At 35.9% G+C, this 22,905-nt stretch overlaps 1 protein-coding gene across 1 annotated transcript in view; it reads left to right on the top strand.

The window, feature by feature from the left end:
* LOC150082958 (protein O-mannosyl-transferase Tmtc3-like) overlaps positions 1-3,482 on the top strand; it is a 373,607-nt gene extending 370,125 nt beyond the window's left edge. The window contains exon 21 of the mRNA XM_090376938.1: positions 3,047-3,482. Within this exon, the coding sequence (XP_090233064.1) occupies positions 3,047-3,328 (282 nt within the window). The 3' untranslated portion in view covers positions 3,329-3,482. The remainder of the gene's footprint in view (positions 1-3,046) is intronic.
* Positions 3,483-22,905: the final 19,423 nt, after the last annotated feature.

The raw sequence follows: 22,905 nt of genomic DNA, 5'->3' as shown, positions 1-22,905 counted from the left end.
ACACGATGTCCCAAATACGACTCAACCTTCGCTTTATAAGTAGCTATAATGGCGCCTTTCTTCATACTTAAAAAGGTTTGTAAATCATAGATAGGACATCATGTGCCTTCCTAGCAGCCTGTTTACACTGTATGGAAAATTTCATGTCAAATTGAATCATAACACACAAGTCTTTCTTTCTTTCGCCTTGAACCAATTTTAGCTCCTCATCCCCTTTGGATTTCTGTTCCCCAAATGCATAAATTTACATTTAGAAGCATTAAACTTTAGGTGCCATTTTTCAGACCATATATCCAACCGGTCTAAATCCTTTTTGAAGCAACTTAGCCTGGCTCGGATTGCTAACCAATCTTCCCAACTTTTGAAATCTCAGTTTGGCAATTGACGTTGGATATCCTCGTCAATATCATTTATGAAAATAAGAAATAAGAGGGGCCAACAACCACCCCTAAGGGACCTCGCTTTTTACGCTGATCCAACCCGTAGACTGCTATTTATGACAACCCTCTGTCGCCTATCTTTTAGCCAGCTTGAAATCCAGCATAGTATCTTACCAGTAACTCTATCTTATTCTAGTTTTTATAACAGCCTTCCATGAGAGACCGTATAAAAAGCTTTACTAAAGCCTTTCTGCGCGGGTGGCACACAGATTATAACCACCGTCCTCCCCACACTATGTGGAAAAGGAAGCTGTTAATCCCGTTAATGATGCGCCGAACATTTTATGACCTTTTTTCACTTCGTGGCAGTCGGGCTCGGGCGTTGATAGCAAGGTTTCCCATCCCCGTTCCTCAGAAACTCAAATGTTTCATCCAGCAAAACAGGCAAATCGACCAGAGAACACACGCAATTGATGGCCATAATGTACATCAGCTTATAAGTTCGTTTTTGAATGTCCCTAATATGATACACACTTTACTAAAGTCTAGATATATAATGTAAAAACTGTTTCCTGCTTCCAGCTGCTGAATGACTACATCATAGTAATTTAGCAGATTGGTTAGGCATGAGCTTAATGACCCTTAACGAACTCATGCTTTGATCTGTTCAAGATTCCATTCTTATCAAGATGGTTCTGAATGGTATCTTTAACCATGGATTCCATGATTTTCCTTACAGCAGAAGTCAAACTCACTGGTCTGTAGTTACCTGCCTCCTTTTTGACACCACCTTTGTGGATTGGGGAGACATTACCACTTCTATGTTGCTGTCTCCTGAAAAGATGCCTTCCTGAACTTCTTGCCGGCTTTCAAAACAGCCCCGTTGTTTCCATGTATGATTTGTTCGAGGTGTTGCAGATATCCTCTTATCTCTACATTTTTACAAGAACTTTTTTTCGGGGCTTCGTTGTTTTGCGATGAAGTGCGACCCACCTGAAAATCTTCAGTCATTTACACAATCGTTGTAAAAATTCATAAGATGCTGCTACGGCCAACAAAATGAAATCCTGATGAATTCAGGGAATGTGTGGGTGGGTGTGTTATTGATTTTTGTCTTTCTGTTATTCATTATTACACTCAGTTCTTTTAATAGCACTTGTTCGTGTGACGCTCCACTGTCAGTAATGGCTTCAAGAATTTTAGAAAGCGTGCCTCGCACTCTACTGGGAAACATTCTTTGTTAGCGTTCACACACCTAATTGATCCCTCTCAACTTCTGATGTAAAAAAGTGACCCTCTACAATTGAAATTCTTTGCCTTCCGTGTGACTTTATTCTCTCTCTCTCTCACTCACACACACGCGCGCGTCAATGCTGAACAACGGTAACTATCAATCCATTTTCCGATCTACCACCAAAAAGTCAAGGATTCGCCAGTGCTTTTAACTGAACCGGCGAAGCTTGGCAACGTTTTCTAAAATTCATCGCTTTCATCTAAATTTCATCGCTTTGATGAAAGAAAAGGCTGTTCTTCTCCTATCCCCGAGGCTCTCTTTCCTTACTTACTGTAATATTTGAATTATGTGAAGAGGACCTGTTGTCGTTGTGCGTCAAAGACCAATTCTTGACATTAGAAGAAAACAAAAGTTCACGTCAGTGCTTCTCTGCATCGTATAAAATAGTTTTGGGATTCTTCTACTTGCCTCAGGTGTTAATGCTTTCACTTTTAAAATCGCTTTTACCTTTACTTTATGTTGACAAGTGTGTCCAACCTTTCCATTCCATATATCCATTGCAGAAAGCAGATATGGGCATATATGGGCCTCTCAAAACATGTACTGAATGTCTGACTGTGCGTTCACTTTAAGCCGTCGTAGATTATAATTAACAACTTTGAGTCACTTACTAAATCATCTCTGTCTGATGCAAAACCTACACGATTTCATGCAACAGGAGAGAAAGAATATTTTATTTAGAAAACCTTTTTTTAAACGTAAAGATGACAGGAATCTGTCTAAGCTACTTCTCGTCTAGGTTTCAGCTTAAGTCAATGTAAGTGAATCTAGATCTATTGCGTTTTTCTCTAAGGAAAGTGTTGAATAAATATATTATTGTGTGTGGGAGGGGGCATTCATGACTTCAAATAATGCATATGAATTTTTCCATAGTTTATTTTTTACAGAATTTCAGTTTCATAGTAACAAATGAACATGAAACGGTAATATTGAATATTTTGAGATATTTGAATTATTATACTAAATCGCGGGAAGCATGCAAGTGTTTTCTGTTTGTCTTACTGATTAATCACATTACTGTATAATATTTCTTACTCGGTCTTCCTTAACCAGTAAACATAAGAACTTAGGCTTATCAGCCTACTTGACACTACTTGACGTCTTATTGACGTCACTGATTATTTACAACTCTGGGAATTCTTAATAGCTTCTTAAAGTTGGACTGCATTTCTTATCTCCCTTCGGACTAAATTTTCCTTTCATTCAGAGACTCAAACAACAGTACGCTGGTAGGCATATATACGCGGTCTAATCATGCTTACGACAGCCAATACCTTTCTAATAATGAACGCAAAGGTTTGGAATCCTTTCTTTATTGAAAAGCCAGTAATTGCGATTCATCTGCATTAATCATTCTTTCTGTCCCTTTCAGTGTTATCGCAAGATTCTACAGACAGATCCTCACCACATGAAGGGCCTACACAATCTGTGCGTTGTTTACCTTGAACGAGGTGACATCGAACTAGCCGAGCACTGTTTCTCCGAGGCAGCCAGTTTGTATCCCGGTGTCCAGTTCATACGACAGCACCTGGAAGTGACCCGACGTCTGTTAAGAAAACAAGCCCTGTCTCCTCGCGGCCACGACCACAGTCCGCAGTATCAACACGACACTCCACTTCTCCAGGAGTTCAGGTCATCGTCGGCGATCAGATAGCCCGTGGAACAGGGAACTGTTTGCCTTACATCAGCTGTGATAATGGGGGGAAGGGATATCCTCACGTGCCGACTGATGACGTCACCAAAATATCACAAGAATCAAAGTCTCCTGTCAGATCTGTGGTATAGTTAACGAAGCAGCACACGCAAACACGCAGATTTTTTTTATCAATAAAACTTTTCGAGTTTTCTTTTGTAAGCAAAATATGACGTGGATAATGTGATGAGAGACATTCTGTACTGTGTTTGTTTCTTCTCCTGTTGTGGCATACGGTTAAGTGGGTGCAAAGTCGTTGACTGTGATACTTTTTGTATCTGTTCACCTTTTTGTCTTCTATCAATAGTGTGATGAAACCCAATTATTCTAGGTTCGCTCATGTTAACTGATGAAAGGCAGTTTGCCTTGTTAAGATGCCTGACACTGTTTTTCCGTTTTCTAGAAAAAAAAACGCACTGTTGTTTGAAGGGATTACAACACTTTCTTATTGTGAATTTATGAAGATATATTCTTCATAATGAAGATATCTTTCCTGATTTATTCGCGCTGTTCGACTACACGAGGAAAGTGCATGCGAAATTAATTACTCTGTGATTTAGATCACAACATATCAAACTCATAACAATATATAAACAAAATTTATAAATTCATGTACAAATAATCAATGTTCCACAAACATTCCTATTTGCTTAAAAATGGCGTCATCTCTATGATACTGTTTAGCCGGTACTTCTACCTCACCAGATAACGGGTGAACACTTCATCTCCTCTCTGACAAAGCATTTGTCAATGTCGAGTTATATAAATAAATAAATAAATATTCATTTATTGCAAATACAGCAAGCCCATCACAGCACATGGCTAGGGGCAGGTAAAAATACAAAGGGAATGACATAAAATAATCGAGTATATGTACATAGCAGATTTTATATAGATATTAACAATGGCTAGGAATTTTAGTTATGAATTTAAAAAAAAATTGCAGAACAGGACATTTGGCTTTCAGTTGCAATTACTGGGTTGGATTATTTTTCTTCATTTCATCGGAGATCTGACTCCTGTAGGCTTCAGTTTTTGATTAACCTGTTGCAATCAATGTTGTGATGATTTATGAGGTGAAGAGATGCATTGGGGAACGTTCTGTCCATTTGTTTGAGCCTGGAGAGGTTGGATTTGAATCGCTGGTTTCTTGAATTTTCCCTGTTGGGGATAGCTATTATATTGGCTAAGTTTGGTGAATCGCATGCAGAGGTGATTAACTTTGCAAGAAGCATGACTCCAGACTCGTTGATCATCTGTTGCAGAGGCTTTGTTTTTAGGTTTTTATAAAGCTGTTGCCTGGATATTGTATGGGGAAAACGAAGCTTACTATTGAGCCATCTAAGAGCCCAATATTCTAGGGCAAGGAATTTCTTGACGGTTACTTGAGGAGCACCAGACCAGATTTCGGAAGCATAGGACAGAATGGGAAAGTTGCATCTTTGAACATGCTTAATGACTGTTTTTCTGTCTTGAATCGCTGCTGTTTCTTGTTTGATTAACCATTTTGCTTTTTGAATTTTTTGAGCAACATATAAATAGTGGGCATTAAAGGAGAGAGATGTTTATCAAAAACAACTCCAAGGTCTTTGTGAGCGTAAACATTTGGGATTGGGACATCTGCAATTTTTATTTCTATGTGGTTGGGTTGTTTCTGAAGAGAATAAGTAATTTGAACAGATTTGCTTGCATTTATATTCAGATTGAGATCGTTCAGGTACTTGATGATTTCACAAATCTGTGAATTTATCTTCCGAGGATCTCAATTGCCATTTTTCAATTTCGGTGGTGGCATGCGCATAATTTGAAACGAAAATGGAACAGTAAACGAAAGCGAATAAATTGAAAAGAAAAGAAAACTACACTTGGGGTATTATAATAATTACTAATAAAAATGACACGTCTTGTGTTTCAATAAACCAGGAAACTAGGTTATGTAAAAGCAGTTTTATATGAAAGAATTCTCCCAAGTGTTGTATTATGACGAATCTTAGCATTCTTAGCTTTGTTCTTCTCTCTGAATAGTTCCATGTCACGAGTTTTCCGATTGTTTTAAATGTTTATCAATTTTGAGAGAATGAGTGAACGTGTCAATATCGTAAAATCCTTTAATAGGAAAAATATAGACTTTCTGAATGAGATTTTATAAACAGTTATTATAGACCTTATGTACGACATTTTGTGATTTCTTATGTTTACTTTGTAGCTGATCCTTGTATCATCCATGGTTACGAACAGCAATGAAAAGACCTTATGAAAAATTCCATTTATTCTGTTGATCGTTGCTGACGACCCCCACACGAAGTCACATATAAAATAAAGACATCTGGAAAAACTGTAAAAGTTGGGTTTGTACAAAACCCTAAAATGTCTACTCACTTCACATAAAACTGAAACCTAATATTCATCAATAATCAAAATTCGAACGCCCTCGCGTATTAATTCAGTCATTATTATTGTCGTCATCTGTGCAAACGTAACGGACTGATAGTATCTTATCTAGTGAATAATAATAATAATTGACCGTAGCCTGGAAAGGAGGAAGGGGTTTGACATACCTTATATAAAAACGGAATAAAGCAATTGTGAACCTGAAAGCTCTTCTGATCATGTGGTCGTCCCGGAGTATAAAGAGAAAATTTATTTTATTTAAGGATTACTTCCAGAAAAACACAGCGGCAGTCTAAGGTCGTAAGGAAGACTGACAAGCCGCACACCTCGCTCAACCTCAACGAGGCGACCCAAACAAAAGAAACGAAGACATGGGCAAAGAAGCACCCCATGGCAGACAGTACAATGATCATCAAGAATACATAGATAAAAAGGCTTCCAACGCATGGCTCACTAGCAGGTTGCTCTTCCCCGGGACCGAACCATTCATGCCCGCCATTCAAGGCTGGTTCTACTGAAAATACATCGCGAAAGATCCCAGAGTGACAGACGACACATGTCGACGATGTCACCTTGCCCCAGAAACAGTCCATCACATCACCGCGAAATGCAGGATGAACACCCAGACGGAATACACTTACAGACACGACCAGGTCAGGCGCCTCCGTAGCCAGGTGGGAAGGAGCAGCATGTGCATAGCACACGCTTCTTGATTAGACCGGGGTTCCAGCCCGTCACCACCAAATACGGGGATGCAGAAAGGTCAGGGAATGACCACCGCATATTCCCGGAGCAATATGGCCTTAGTTGCTAATGTTCCTAAAAACCAAATAACAACAACAACGACCAGGTCTCCTGGATAATGCTTCAGAAGTTAGCGAAGAAATACCAGTTGATCAGAGAAAGTATACCGTATTATCAGTACGAACTTCAGCAGAATAGAGAATCTATCCACAAGCTGTACTGATACCGCGCCATAAGAACGGACAAGATGATCCCGCACAACTAACCAGACCTAACCCTCACTGACAATAAGGAAAAGTCTACCACCTGATCGGCATAGCGGTGCCCAACATCAGCAACCTCTATAGAACTTATGTGGAAGTACACAGACCTAAGACAAGAAGTCAAAGAAATGTGGCCTGTGGAACAAGCAACGAACATCCCGATCGCAGGGTCAGCCACCGGCATGGTGTCCAAAAGCCACCATATGAACTTAGCGAAAATAAGCCTCCCAGAGAACACCTGCAGAAAGCCGCGATCCCGAACAGCTGTAGGATCGCTAGAGTTCCTCGACCAACAGTAATACCAGACATAACAACCACTCCACACACTAGTACTGGTAGTACTAGTACTGTCGCGGAATGAAAACAACTCGTAAGGAGAATAAAGAATAACCAAGTAATAATAACTACTAAATTATTGGAAAGTATCTCACTCTGCGTAAATTATTGAGGTCGAAATTCCCCCAAATTAACTAAGTCAATGTGAATATCTGATTTACATTTGTAAAAACTTTTCGGCTTTATGTGAAGAAAAGATATATTTAAGTGAATTTAAAATAAGTTGTATTTCTTCACGGGTATCACACTAGGGTGTTTTATATTGGAGCAATTCTTTAAAGAGAGCATAATTATCAGAAAAATTATGGTCTGTTCACCTTAAAAAGAGGCCACCGTAGCCGAGTGGTCTGGAGCGGGAGTGCAGTAGAACACGCTCTTTGAGTAGACCGGGGTTCACGCCCCTAACTGCTATATATGATCGATCTGCCAACCCTCACTGGACCAGCGTTGCAGATTATGGTCCATTTCCCTCAACATGAATTGTTGAGGAGGCTTCCATCCTGCAGTGGGTTGATAATGGCCGCAGTTTACTTTACTTTTAATAAACTTCACCTATAAATTTCTCCGACTTGAAAAAGAAATCTATTTAATTCCTGATGGAATGCCTACATAGCTAGAATATTTATTAGGAGTGTTTAGAACAATCATAACTAATAACAATCTTTGAGTGCATTTGCGTCGACCACTGAAATTGCACCTGGAGAACTGGCTTGATTTTCCAAAATCAGACTCAACGTCCAGTTCAAAGACTCGACTGCTAGTTCAAAAATTCTTTCTAGCGTCCCTTCTCTTTCTTCTAGTTGTTTTTTTAACTTTGGTTCCTGTTTGACATTTACAACTGCTGTTTATTTTGTCTTTTATTTTCACACTTGTGCTCATCTTTACCAAAAACAAGTTCCCACTCTCAAGTTGTTCAGATCTAGTCGATTTTTCAACTTAAAACAGAGCAATTGCTCACTTACAGGCTTATAGACGAAGCTATGGCAACGTGCCTTCCTTTTTCCCCACAGAATACAGTTATAGACGAACGCTATGGCAACGTGCCTTCCTTTTTCCCAACAGAATACAGTTATTTAGACCATAACATCAGTCACCCTTGGAGAGCTTTGTAACCTTTTTGAGAGAGAGAGAGAGAGAGAGAGAGAGAGAGGGGCAATATATTTATTTATTATTATTATTTTTTAATTTGTTAAACTTGCGGTTCCCTTCAGCTTTCCTGGAAACCCCGCCACCTATACAAAATACCCTACAAATAATTTATGTAATATTTATACAATAATATAATACATACTACCACAAGTTGGTTAAAATCCCTGGCACGTGAAGCAGCGAGGTAATATAGTAAGAATCTGTATCCCTTCAAACAATCTGCGTAATTTATTGAGGTCGAAATTCCCCCAAATTAACTAAGTCAGTATGAATATCTGATTTACATTTGTGTAAACTTTTTTCTGCTTTATATGAAGAAAAGATTCATTTAAGTGAGTTTCAAATAAGTTGTATTTCTTCACGTACCACACTAGGGTGTTTTCTATTGGAGCAGTTCTTAAAGAGAGCATAATGATCAGAAAAGTATGGTTCTGTTCACCTTAATTTCCCGTAAGCAGTTAAGACGTACACGGTTTTATAGTTTTGTAATTTTTCTTAAGGAAAAGAAAAGACAAAAAATTGCTTAATTTCTAATTCATTACTATGTAATCTATCTGGAAGAAGCTGTTTAGTACCTATTTGACACTACGTGTTCTGACTTCAATGCTATTATATACTATACTTTGACCTTTTGAACATATATTGTATTAATTTTGCTAATATCTATTCTTGATCGAATGAAAAATTTCTCCAATGAGAGGAATTTGTATATTACAACAGCTTTTTGGTATTTAGTAACAAAAGCACTTAGGTCTGTTTAAAAAAGAATGAGACAATAAAACTGTCTCTTCATTAAATTGACTGAATATTCGTGATACACGCTTTGGTTGATGCCCCTCGGGTATTAGAGGTGCAACAAGACATCAGTCCTGCATGCGACTGATACTTGAAAAGTGGTTCTTTTGCTGTATAACTCCTTAATTGAATTACATCAGCTAAAGCTGGTGTAATTGAATTCAATTCACCTTTCGAAGCGACAGTTTTATTGTCATCAGCTGTTAATCATACTCTCTGTGTAGTGTACTGATATGTGTTTTCATATTGGCTATTGAAGCTGGAACCGGGTATGATAACTGTCTAAAGGTTAAGTTGCATTCAACTGTTAATTATATTTTCAAGATAAAATTTCTCATTACAATTGCGAAGTGAGCTGTAGCTACTTTGATTAAAGTTCATCACTTAGGACGATGGAAAGTAACAGAATCCATACAGGTAACGCCAGATATCTTTTGTAATAGGGTGAAAGCTAGCTAATAATCAGTTGTCTTTTCCTAATCGCGAAAGAGAAAGAAACATGTTAATTGGGGTCGATATAATATATCTCACGCACTTGTGATACTGTACTAAATTATCATTTTAGTTTTCAATTTGCTTAGACCAATCATATCCACCAGATGGAGCCACGGTATGTTAATGGCAGCGATTGTAATTACAACATCCTTTTTTTTTTATTAATTTTCTATGCGCAGCGGAACATACATCCTGTAATTAACGAAACGTTCTTTACAAGTTCGTGAAAAATTGATTCAAGTTGCATCTCTGAAAATGTGAAATGCATTTTCAATCTTCCCTTTTTATTATAAGATAGGAACAGAAACAGATTTTTGCATGTGCTGCTAAAAATATCCGTAAAATTTAATGAGAGAGATTGTTTTTCATGGAAACTGCTGGAACTCAACCAACGAACCCTCCAGTTTAAGATTCGCACAGTGGCAGCACCCATCTGTCTAGTGGTTGAAAGTAGTAATGACTACGACACTTCACTAGAAAGAATTATAACAAGGAATTCATACATCATAACGAATAGATCGTTTCTCATAACTTCGATGTTATTTAGTGAATGTATTTAGTGATTAGGTAAAGAAACTTGTAAAATAGCCTAATTAGTTGGAGTCATGAAAAGAATGGGAGTTAGCAGAATGGAAAAAGGGCAAGTTTGAAATTCTTTCAGTACTGGACTTTGGAGAGGTTGAAAAAAGTGTAAGGTATTTTTTACACATGGTTCAGCAGGAATTTCTGTTCACTTGATAGGATATTACTACATCACCAGACGTGCATTCAGCTGATCTGCATCAGCCAGAAAACTACCATATTTACTCTACTACTGTGTATATACATTTCGTGTACATATAATATATTGTGCCAAAAAGAATATGGTCAGTTCATTTTCTTTCGTTGTTTTGTCAAATTCCCAACATGCAATACGCGGATACTGAATGCTTTACCTCATACGACTCCACAGATGGGGAAGCAAAAATCTAACATATGCCTAATACACGATGTAATATAATACTTTGTGAATGAGGACCTTAAAGACTTTGGCTTGAACTGCATTGCAATCTATTATGATAACTAGTATATCTACGTAAGAGCGATGTATTCCAGGCTGTTGCAAGAAGCGTATCTGAGCGGATGGAGTAGCTCCCAGAATAGTTAGCAGTTAATTATCTGAAGAGAAAATATTGGTTCTGAGATAGAAGAAGAGATGCCATCCCTAAGTGCCGTACTGCTTACATTGTTTCTGAATGGGTCCATAAACAACAGTTTGTTATTGTTGAAGAGTGATGTCTCTTGTGAGACTGAAACACAAGTTTGAAGCCGTTGCATGATCTGTTGCGATGGCTCTCGATAACTTTGTTCGTCTAAACATTTCGAATGTAAACAGTACTGAACTGGTGATATTAAACAGTTAATAGATTTAGCCGAAACAGTTTGTCGGTCTTATTACAGTAGTCGTTCATCAGAATTCATGAGATATTACCAAACAAAGCTCTCAAACATTAATCCTTTGACGAAATGCAAGTCCGTCGGATGCATAAATAGCAACAAAGAGATTATCAATATCATTGATTGGATTCGTCTTGATTTTACTTCGTGGCATCAGAGGAAATTGTGGATAAGAACAGTATATTCTCCCTGTGAACTGTTACTTGTCCTATTTTTCAAGAGCCTTGCCTGATGATGAACAAAAGCTTATAACCGTGAATGTTCCCTCAAAGTAATTGCGTGAACCGCCACACAGCAAGAAAGGTGTTGCATGATGGGAAATATAACCGATTAACATATCATTTGAACGTTTGAATAAAGTATTTGTTGTTACATGACTTAAGATTTCCGTTCATTGCAGTTGATGTATATATGTATGCTGTATTGTTATGAACTATTTCTATTACGATGAACTACGAAAAAAGACTAAAAATTTTGTACCTTACAAAATGAAATCTTTGTGTTGATTATTTTTGTCATTCTCTATTCCTATAATTGTACAATGACGCGACCAGTTTCCATCTGTGCCTCTCTCTATAAATATTTTTAATGCACTGCAGTTTTCTATTCTAATGCTACCAGTCTTGGGTTTGCTCTATACCGCAAGACTTTTTGTCAAATAAAGAAATAAAAGCGATATGTGTTCGAGTCATGATTTCCTCTTTACCACCGATAAATCACTGGCATTGGCCTCATAATAGCTTAATACAAGTGAAATATGGAACAAAATATAACTTGAAAGAACCAATTCAAAGACTACAAAGAAAATTGTTCAAATTACATATCACTTTGAATTACGTTTACATGATATAATTCAAACAAAGTCCTTTTGAATTCTAAATAATGCTTCTCTTTCGCAGTCATGGTAAACGATACTTGACATATTGTTAAATTATCGATTGCCAATTTTTTTTTTGTGTGTGTGAGAGACTGAAAAGCTACTTTAAATTGAGGCTTAAAATTAAATTGCCAAATGGACAGAACCTATACGCAGGAAATCACATTTCTATAAAATCCACAAATGGATTTTAGGTTTGATCATTAATATTTACACTACCCTACTGGTGTGTGTGTAAATATTAAAATGACGCTCTAAATCAATGGTTAAATATCCAAATATATATTTCAATTATGTAACTGGGTGAATAAAATAGGAACGTTTTGGTCCCTTGTCATTTTAAAGAAACTATTTCCTACCTGTTGTGTGTCAGCCATGACAAACTGACTTTACGGCTAGTTCAGAAGTGACCTAAACTATGCAGTAAAACTTTCACAAGATTGGGGTATGAAGTAATTACTAAAATCTGAGAATAAGCTTCAATTATTCAGACTTACTGTTACAATTCGTTAAAGCACTACAGTATATTATAATTTTATTCAAACTTACATTTTAAGAGTTTATTACTAAATTTGGGGCTAAAGAATTCTGGTTTATTACAGTAAACTAATAATTAATAATTAAACAAAATTCGTTCGTAATTGATTGAATCGTTTTAAAAACTATACATCCTGTATATCATTACCCTCGAACTCCCTATATTTGAAAATTAAAGAACAAAAAAAATTAAGCGAATATACGTCAATCTAACTTTGGATGCTGAAACTTTGATTGGCTATTTCAACCATTCTTCATCAGAGAGCGGATACTAAGAACCTCATTTTATATTCTATTAGACTCCACCCTTATTGCTAAGTAAGTATGTATTTAGCATGTGAAGGAGAAGAAAATAAAAATCTCAAGGAAAGGAAATAGACATGGGGGAGAAGAAATTATTTCATTTGAGAACACTACTTGCAATACTGGTAAGTTAAGTTTAAGAAAATATACTTTTCTACATGGAAAGTTTAGATTAAATTTATTCACAAATCAGGATTTTTACAAATTAAATCAATAAAATTGACTATTTTCTTTTTGAATTCTGTTTTACATGGAACTGATTTTCCAATAAATGTAATGTAAAACCACGTGGAAAAGGACATTTTCTTGAGACTAAGAGGGGAAAAATTGCTTTAACAGATGGAAAGCAGAAATAAAGAGATGAGGAAAAGTTGCAATATTTTTATCAATAAGGAATTTTTTTTTTTTTTTTTTTGTTAATTTGGGTGTACTGGATTGGACCTTTCTTCTAGAACCCTGGATTTAGGGTTTATTATATTGATTATAGCCGACTCTTCAAAAATAATATTAAGTCTGTACGTTTTATTTTTACAGTTACGTGTTACAGTTTTTCTTATATGTTTATATTTTTATATCACTAATTATATCATTGATAAAATTTTGTGTGAATCGAATATACGAGTGAAGTTTCACTAAAGGTATATTATATTACATTGTGTTATGAGTACTACAATTATGAATGTGTCTCCTATTGTTATGAAGAAAATAAATCTAATTGGAAATAATACAAAGCACCCTCCTTAATGGAATGTTCTCGTACCATAATTTACGAACATAAATCATTCATACCTGAATTTAAGGAAGAAAATTGCAATTTATGGTTTTTCTTTGTAACTGTACCGGTTAGAAACAAACATTTGGAACTTATGGTTTCCAGCCATTAATAAAAAAAAAATAGTGTAGAACTACTGGAAGGAAACTGCAGACATGAGGACCGGAAGAACAATGAAACTAATGAGCAGAATTAATGTTACAAACATCCCTTGTCCTACTATAGGTTAATTATTAGAGGTTAACTTTGTATAAAAACTTAGTAACAATCTGACCCTTTAAAATGCCTCGGAAAGTATAAAGAATTGTACTCAAATGAACTCCCCTTTGTAACAGTGCAAGGCTTGTTACGTGCCGGTAGGTATTTATTTGCCAGTTTATGGCTATTACATGAATTCATGCATGCGTGATTGGTTGAGTTTTCTTTACATTTTTGCAGCTGAGTTTGTTTCCATTAAGTCGTCTAATGCAAAACTGGTTCTCGTATGATTAGCCAGATTTCGTGTATATATTTTTATAGCTGGGGTTGTTTCCACTAAGTCTCCAAGTGTGACACTTGTGTTGTGTGATTTATCGGTCTGTTCTTAATAACATGTTCAAATATTCATGATGACACAATGAACGTTTTCACAGTTATCCGTAGTTACCTGCTTACTCGTTCATCAGACTTTCCGGCTAGATAAGCACGGTGATACCTTTCTCATCACATCACTGCGGGTACTTATTATTATGCTGCGCGGTGTTGGTACGAAATTATGCTACTGTTATGCTAATAAAGAAAGTTTTATTTATCGTCATAAATAGATATTGTTATTAATGAGAAGCAGCTTAAAGACATCCATCGATTCGTTCACGAAAACTGAATAACCTGAATATCAAATTGATGTACGCATGTATACTCAAAGGCGTTTTTCGCATTATGATCACGCTATTCATTGTTCCTTTTTCTATTGTAACTTAGTGATTTGCACAGACAATATTGATATCCTTGTGAATCGTAGAGCATGAAGCACAAACCCATACTTCTAAACTCACTGAGATTTACTAACGATCTCATTCTTTCGCTCTTCAATAAAAGTTAACACACACAGCTGAACTCTACTTTTCTAGTAGCTTGACAGAGAACAATTCAGAAAAAAAACCGGTGCCATTGCATAATCCCTGAATGTTTGATTTCTTTTGCAATTTTTATGTTTAAATTCAAAAAATATGTACTTTATCCACTAAATTCCCTGTCACAATTTACAAAAGTTGTAACATTTTTTTAATGCAAAGAAAAACTAACATTTGAGATGTTATTATGCACTACGTGTCATTGAACTATGCTATTAAAACCCATCTGACGTTTTATTATTCCCTATATGATTCGAAGTCACCCATAGCATGCAACACAACAAAAAAAAAAAAAAAAAAAAAGATCCTTTTATTAAATTTTCATGAAAACACATATTTGCTTTTCTGTGTCTTCCCGGCGGACATTTCAATCTTCATTTTCTATGGAATAACGTTGATGACAGGAAATTAGACATTTTCACTAAGATATTCCGCTCAAGTTCTCCTGAGGATGCGAGTCACGCTTTTAACAATATTATTGGAAATGTATAAATTTCTTCTTCGTAGCTGTTATGCTTTCTTGCTTTCCCGTTAGCCAATGACATGTAGTTCCCCGTGGAATTGGCTGTACGTTGAACAGCCATAAAGTTTTTGTTTTCATATTTATTTTTCACCGTTGAGAAAATCAAAAGTCGTCGCTCTGAAAGTTCGCTTGTCTATTCAACCGAGAAATTTAAGATATTCATGAATGCAATTAATATTTCACTACAAACTATCTAATAACTCAAGGGATCTATATAGTTTACATACAGCTGTGACTTTCATTTTAATTTCTAATATAAAGGGTTTTGACCTGTAGTGGGGTTTAGTGCCGTTGGAGGTTGAGTTGGAAATTTTTTAAAGTTGAATCTGAAATTACGTTGTAGACTGATTTTTAAGAAATATCTATAGATGCCAATTGAGTAGAACAGTGCTCATGGAATGGAAATATTTGAAAAAACGGCATGTTGAAGAAATAATGCCTAGTGCCAGCTCTTAATTAACTTGCTCTTGATTTTTATGTAGAATCGAATATTTTTTCACAGGTTTTGAGGATAATTTACAAGAACATTTTTCTGTAGCAGAGCAGATTTCTGAATTGTTAAGGGTTACAGCTTTAGGATTCACAACTTTAACAGCAAGAGGATATGAAGGGTATCACATAACTGGGAGAAGACTTGTCCTCGGCGGCACGGCTCACCCCCTACACTTAGCAAAGATAAACATTTGATCTTTCAAATGGCAACATCTGTTCCTGTACTACTTGTGAACATATTTGGGTATTATGGAAGATGAGCGTGAAAGAGGCACTTATTTGTGGAATAAGACAGAATTAGATGTCAGAAGAGTTAAAAATTGACTCTACGCAGACCCATTGGAGATTGATTAATTTCCAATGGATCAGTATATGGTCTCCAATAGACACCATATACTGACGCTTCGTAGCCTTATTAGCTTTTGTGTTTAACACACGCCCACGCCTAACCTGCAAAGTGTTCTGTAATAACCTAGTGGATATTCTAGAGATGTGTGCCGGGAAAGAGATGCGGAAATGTGCATTAGCATAATCAGATAAGACCATAAAGAGAATAATAGTCTGGATAGCGAGACAAATACACAGTGCGCAGGACAGATAAATAAACAAACAATAACAAAAAAAATATAAATTCATGCTATTGTACATTAGTATCAAATCATATGTTGGGCGTAAATCAAGAGCGGTTCTTTGATATCAGTAATGTATTTCAAACTCGGCTCTATTGATTAGGTGGGCATAGGTATATAATGCATGTATTTGAATTGTGGACTCAGTTCAATGAACCTTGTTTTGAAAGCGGAAAATAAAAACTGGCTTCACGCACGTTATGTAGATAGGAATATTTAAATTGAATTCATGCAGTTAGAGTATCAAATTAACAGCCAACTAGTTTATACAGTGCCCTACCAAATAATACAACGTACCTAATAGCAATGTACCTCCTGTGTGGTATAGATTGAAGTAGGTGCGTGCAAGTTATGTTATTACATTCCTCTTTGAGAATGACTGAGATCTATTGATCGCTGACACTTGTCTGGGATGCATCGTTCCAGATCCCACGAATTCTTGATGGAATCATTCCTGGTGACAGCAAGAACTGTCGGATGATGCATGTTGTTGGGCTGCTCTGCATATGATTCCTGTTCCATAATGGTACAGGTTCCAAGTGAACCTTCGAATATATCATCGGCATCTTCGAAAAGCCCGTCGCTGTCCGATTACAACGCCAACATTAAGGAATGAAAGTGGTTTGAAGGCTGTTCAATGCACTTTTCAGGCGAAGATTGGATTTTAATTTAATAAAATGTTTCTGATTTATTTACGTGTTTGTTTCATAGCTTCTGACCACCAGTGTGTGTTTTACTCGTATACATTTTGGGAATGGGCAAGGATCCCACGCTAGCAAGGGTGCGATCCTTTCAGTGCATTACTGTACACCGAAAATTTTCAAATAATCATTAAATTTCTCTCGGCGCATTCTCATGCTACGTTCAGTAGACATTCTCTCAGCCTTGCTTATGTTAAACTGCATAAGTATGTTAAATTGCAAAAACAACTTTACATAATCGTAGCCCGCCGCATTAAATTTCTTTTTCGGAACGATCCATAATGTCAATATCCTCGGTAAATGCGTCATTTAGCTTGTACGTGTAAGGTAGACTGATAGCTTTCGCTAGTAGAGGAAATCTCAGTTGATGATCTTAGGCTACAAAGTTTCTTTTATGCCAAAGATCCAGGAAACCAGTAGTAACATATACTCCTTTCACAAGTATATTTGAGTTTGATAAGTTTTTCAATGTTTGTGTTCGTATATTAAGTGTTTTTGTAGTATCCCCCCATGGACACCGTCTTCTACCATAGTGGTAACTCTCCTCAAGACCTGTTTTTCATTTGCAATTTCCAGGCATAGGCAGCTTGCGTTGGCTCCATATTGACTCCATATGTAGTACAGTAATCCGTCACCAATTGCGGAGAATATGTTCCTGAAAGGTACCGAGTTTGGGAAACCGCGATTGGCAAATTTAAGGTCCTATACATATAAGATAGGAGAAAAACAATAACCATATAAAATTTAAAAAAATTTCAGTGTTACGAAAACAAGTCCAAAATGCGTATGTATAGGAGGTCATCAGCAGACCGCTAGTGATTTTTTCACAAATCGCCTACGTGAATATATATATTTATATAATTTTTGATAGTTTTCATTTTTGTAAGTTCCCTTAATCTGACCTGTGACATTTAAAAAATCAATCATATGTTATACTGAATGCTACATTCATCGTGTTTTTTGATAAAAAAAAAAATATATGTTATAATATTTCCTTGACTTTTTATCTACAGTTACGCTATTGTTATTAACAAATTTGTTAATACCAATATTTAAAATTCCATCTGCCTCACGCACTAACAAGGCAAGGCAAATTTATTGAGGTGCAATAGTACGGTTGGTCCAGAATCCCCAAGACCGAGGAGGACCTCGGAAAAACGCAGTTACTGTTATTCCAGGGCTTCCGTGGTCTTATTTTTAAAAAAACATACGTGCACCAGGGGCTCAGATTACGTAATACGGTATCGGCCTAGTGTCCCTCATGGGTAATGAGACGGTTATAATCGAGCCTCTTCCACTAGGTGTGTCTGTCCACATCGAATGGAAATGGCCCGAGTTCGAACCCCTACAATGTCTGGAGAAATTTTTATGGCATTTTTGTATTTCCGCAAGTGGCTGAGTTAGTCGGTCTCAAGCTTGGGTTTTTTGTCCAACAGAAGCCAAAGGAGAGTCTGCAAAACGCAAATACGCTCACTGAACCAAAATTTCGGCAAACATTTCAAAGTGGGTTTAAAACTATCTGGTGATAATAGCCACTAGGAAGGTAAAGTATACCAATAAATTTTGCGAAATCCGTATAGAAAATAACACTGTTACTGCAGAGTATTTTGGTATTGCAAATTTCAGGAACTTTTTTCGTTTAAAAATATGTTAATTTTTTAGCACAAATACATTTTTCTTATGAGTTTTTAACCAGAGAATTATTTAATTTTAATTTCTTTGAGAGCACTTTATAGTTAGATGCCTTCATGTATAAGTAGTTAGAAAAATATAATTTTATTTTTAGATACTAAAGTATTATATTCTGTCTTTTGTTCGTTAACCGATAAGCACTGTACATAGCAAAACCGTGAAAAATTTCACTTCTCATTAATGTGCCAATTTTCGTGCTTAAAAAATTTCCGGATGTTGGTCCAGGACTCCCGTGGTCTTATTTTTAGGGCTTCCAAAATATGTGCACCGAGGTTCCTAGACTGCCTAATACGGCATCGTTGTATTAAATCATAGGTTGCGTAACGTGCGACCCTACTAGTGATTTACACTGCATGGCATACCTTAGTGCAAGTCCTAATAAAAGTCTAGGAATGTGCTATAAAGCCGTGAGATCCCTTAAAAAAAAAAAAAAAGTGACTAATTCGGTTCACTAGCAATGGGACGAACGAAAGACCTCGAAATATATGTAGTAAAATGAGTATGGTGGGCGTTTGACAAGAGAAGACGACTACACTTGTTGAGTGTTCAAAGACTAGGATCATTCGAGTCTTTAACGAATGAAAAAAATGCTCAGAAAATATCGATGAACACGCAGATTTCCAATTGCAATCTTCGCCAAACGACGGAATAGTTTATTACTGGGCCATCACGAAGAACTTCAAAAAGACGGCACGACAGAAGTAGGAGAACACCACGGAAGGTACTGATCTCGGACAATAACTGACAAATACGGCTACTTTGGTGTTAGGAACGCAAAAATGGATGCAGGTCCAATAAGTCCCTATTTACGCTTTTCAGCACTGACTACACGACTCACCGAAACAATAGCGTTGTGTGCCACAGTATAGGCTTCTAGAAAAGGTGTAATGGCGTTGGACATGTTTTCCTTGGTCCCTTCACCCCACGAGAAGGCACGTGTACGCCAAAGCATATTATAACAGCGTTATGGATAACGCAAATCCGACAATTTCTTAAATTTAAATTAGACACTTTCAGGAGCGCTTTCAAGACAATGTAACCATCACCGCACCAAATATGGGTGAAAGTGGTTTAAGGAAACTTTAAGCATCTGCTCTGGCCGTCACAATCCTCGAATTTCAATCCCATTAAGCAGTATCTCTTGGGTGAACTGGAAAGATGTATTCGCCAGCACAATCCTCTTTCCACGTCACTTCAGAAAATTGAGGACAGTTTTGTTTCATCAATGGTCGAATAGTGCTGACTCCACGCCACATTACGTCGGAGCAGTGATTGGGGCCAACTGGTTATTAGATCAAAGTCTTAATAAAAGGTCTAGGAAACTTCGGTTAAATACCCTAATACTGTATGGGTAATAGATGAATGAATATTTACAAATGACTTTCTCTTTACTAATAAAAAAATGCACGCGTTTCTGAAACGCCGTCAGCAGCGATCGATCATAAATTATTGAACACTGCACCACCTAGGCAATTTCTTCCGACTTAAATTATAAAAAATGCCATATTAAAATTACGTATTTCAAACGCATTCGGTGTACTTGTGTAAATAAACATTATCATTATAACGCTCGGTAACTATATTAGGTTACTGGAGTTTCTCAAACATTTGGGGGTCTTGCATTTGTCGCTTTGACTTCAGCTGATGAAAAATAATGATTCTGCTGAGTGAAAACACGATTCTCGTCTGTCCTTGCTTCGTTTTCCCGATATCGCGTAGTAATGAAGAGTTTGTAAATTAGAAGATGTTTGGTTATTTATTTTTTATTAGGAAATTTATGTAGTACATTATTTTGCTCTTAATTTGAATTTATGTGCGTGTATTAGGTTTCCGCGACAAAATTACTATTTATTTCATACTGGCGACTTGTGGTTGCATTACTTAAAATGACTAGTCGCGTTTCCTTTTATGGTTTGTGTTGACATTTAACATTTTTATAGTTTTAGGTAGTGGTGTTAAAGGTGATTATCAGGGTATTTTTCTCTCATTTCACATTCCCTTTACGGTTTAATTAACGAGATTTGATTAACTCTTACATTTCATTTAAGTCTCTAGAACTTCTTAATGTACTGTTAATTAACGTAATTGGAATGAAAAGCCCACGTGAGGTGATTCACAAAAATTAAGATTACTTTTAGCATATGATGATATTCCTGGTTGAGGTGAAATATAAGCTTGGTTCTAATACCAATGTGAACTTTTTTCATAAAATATTATGGAAAATAGGATCTTATAAAACAAAATCTTACGTTTATTAGATAATAATTAATAAATAATCTAATAAATTTTATTATTAATGTAATTGTGTTCGAATTCACGTATTTCCATAAAATACGGTAATATTATTTTACTGTAAACTCCTCTGACTCCTTGTAGCTATTAAGTATAAACAAAATTTATTTATTTTATTTAAAAAATTTACAACAGTGCTCTTAGCAACAAAACTTGGTATTTTACTTTTAGATATAACACTAAGTACTGACTAACTAATCTTGTCTTCCTTCTATAACTGACAATTATCCTTCCACCCGACGGATGAAGATAGCTAAACATTAGTCCCTCAACTAGGTTTACTATGGCAGTATTATTAACAAAGATTCGGACAGGTACTGACCAATTAAACTTGTCTGCTATAAAAGTAAATAAAACCAACTTTGTGTTTTTTTTTTTTTTTTAAATAGAATAAGTTTACTGATATCTTTGATGAATGCCTAGACCACATGTTAAGTGCTCGTGAACCACCAGTAGTCCGTTGACCACAATTTAAGAAACTGGTTATAAATGGTAGCAACGATGTGTGCATTTTATGTACCGGTATCGCATTTATACTACAAGCTTTGCACAGGTATTTCTATCATTATTAATTCTGTCTTAGATTATTGAACTATAGATTGTTCTTTTAATCTAACTGGATTTCAGTGTTATTCACTTTCCTCTAAATGAACAATTTAATCAAAAATTTGTATTTCAATAGTTGTGAAATAAAAATATTCGTTTTTGTTATCAGTTTACTTAATATATAAATCATGAATTATTATTGTTTGCGTATAATATTACTCACAGCGGAAACGTGTTATACTTAAAATTGTTATTAAAATACATAAATAATTAAGTAAAGAATATTACGAGAGTGTTGACAGCATACTATGATCCGAGACTGCTATTTGTTTAATTTATTAAATCATAGAGCGTGAGCTATGTGTTGCATTTCAATTTTTATTAAAATACAGAAGGCAATAAGCGAGATGCATTACAAAAGTTTAGTGAATATTATGTTGAGGTATGTGCAATGAAGTAAAAACAATTACTTTTGCATACTGTTAATTAATAATTAACTAGCAACAAGTTAATTGCTAATTACTTTTCACTTCTTTTATTCATAGAAATGAAAAGAAAAACATTAAAAAAAAAAAAACGCGCCTGAAATCTTACGTACTACGAATTATCTAACTTGTGTATGAAATCATTTAAGTTTTAAGGCTTTTATGAAAATTGGTATATTAGGTTTATGTAAATTTTTGTATAAAACGTTGCATAAATTGCCTTCACTTGTTAAGCCTATTATATTTGCCTTATAAAACAGGATTCTCTCTGTCTCTCTTTACGAATCCTTTCCTTTAAAATATTGCTGTAATTTACGAAAGATTAGGAAAGATTTCTATTATGAAAGATTTCTAATTGGAAAAATAATTGCTTCACTTTCAATTCACTATTTCTCTTTCTTATTCATTACGGGCCCCGGCCGTTTTAAATGATCATAATCCATGATCATGAAGCCACACTTTCACTTGGCTGCAGAAACCATCTAGCGACAAAATAACGTCCATAAACCAGAACAGATAGCATATCTCTCTGAAATAGTTATCAGATTGGTTTTATCGAGGTCACTGCAGTTTCCTATAATTCCTTCCGTCATGTACATAATAAAATATATGGAGCCTGCAATTTCCTGATTCAACGAGAGAAAAAGTTTCGTGTTCAGCAAATTTCCGTGGGCAATACCATAATCTATACAAAACTCAGAGTTTATTAGCAATAAACACAGTGTTTCGGAACATTTCACATCCATATTATGTCGGCTGGGAGCAGTATGTGGTGTTATATGTTTTTATTACAAGCACACTTATAATGGAGATCACAATAGTCGATGTGCTGCTGTGTGTATTTGAGTCGTTCGCTCATTTCGCCAAGTTTCTGAGTAGTAATATAAACTTTTTTATTAAAAAGAAATAAACTGCTCAGTTTGTACAATAAAAACTTAAGAGAATCCTGTTTATGAATTTTTTCTGA

This window comes from Mastigoproctus giganteus, chromosome 7 (genome assembly GCF_048544385.1).
Source record: "Mastigoproctus giganteus isolate SK-2022 chromosome 7, ASM4854438v1, whole genome shotgun sequence".
NCBI classification, from domain to species: domain Eukaryota; kingdom Metazoa; phylum Arthropoda; class Arachnida; order Uropygi; family Thelyphonidae; genus Mastigoproctus; species Mastigoproctus giganteus.
Note: the sequence above shows the minus strand (reverse complement) of the source record. Positions and strands in the feature narration are given on the sequence as shown.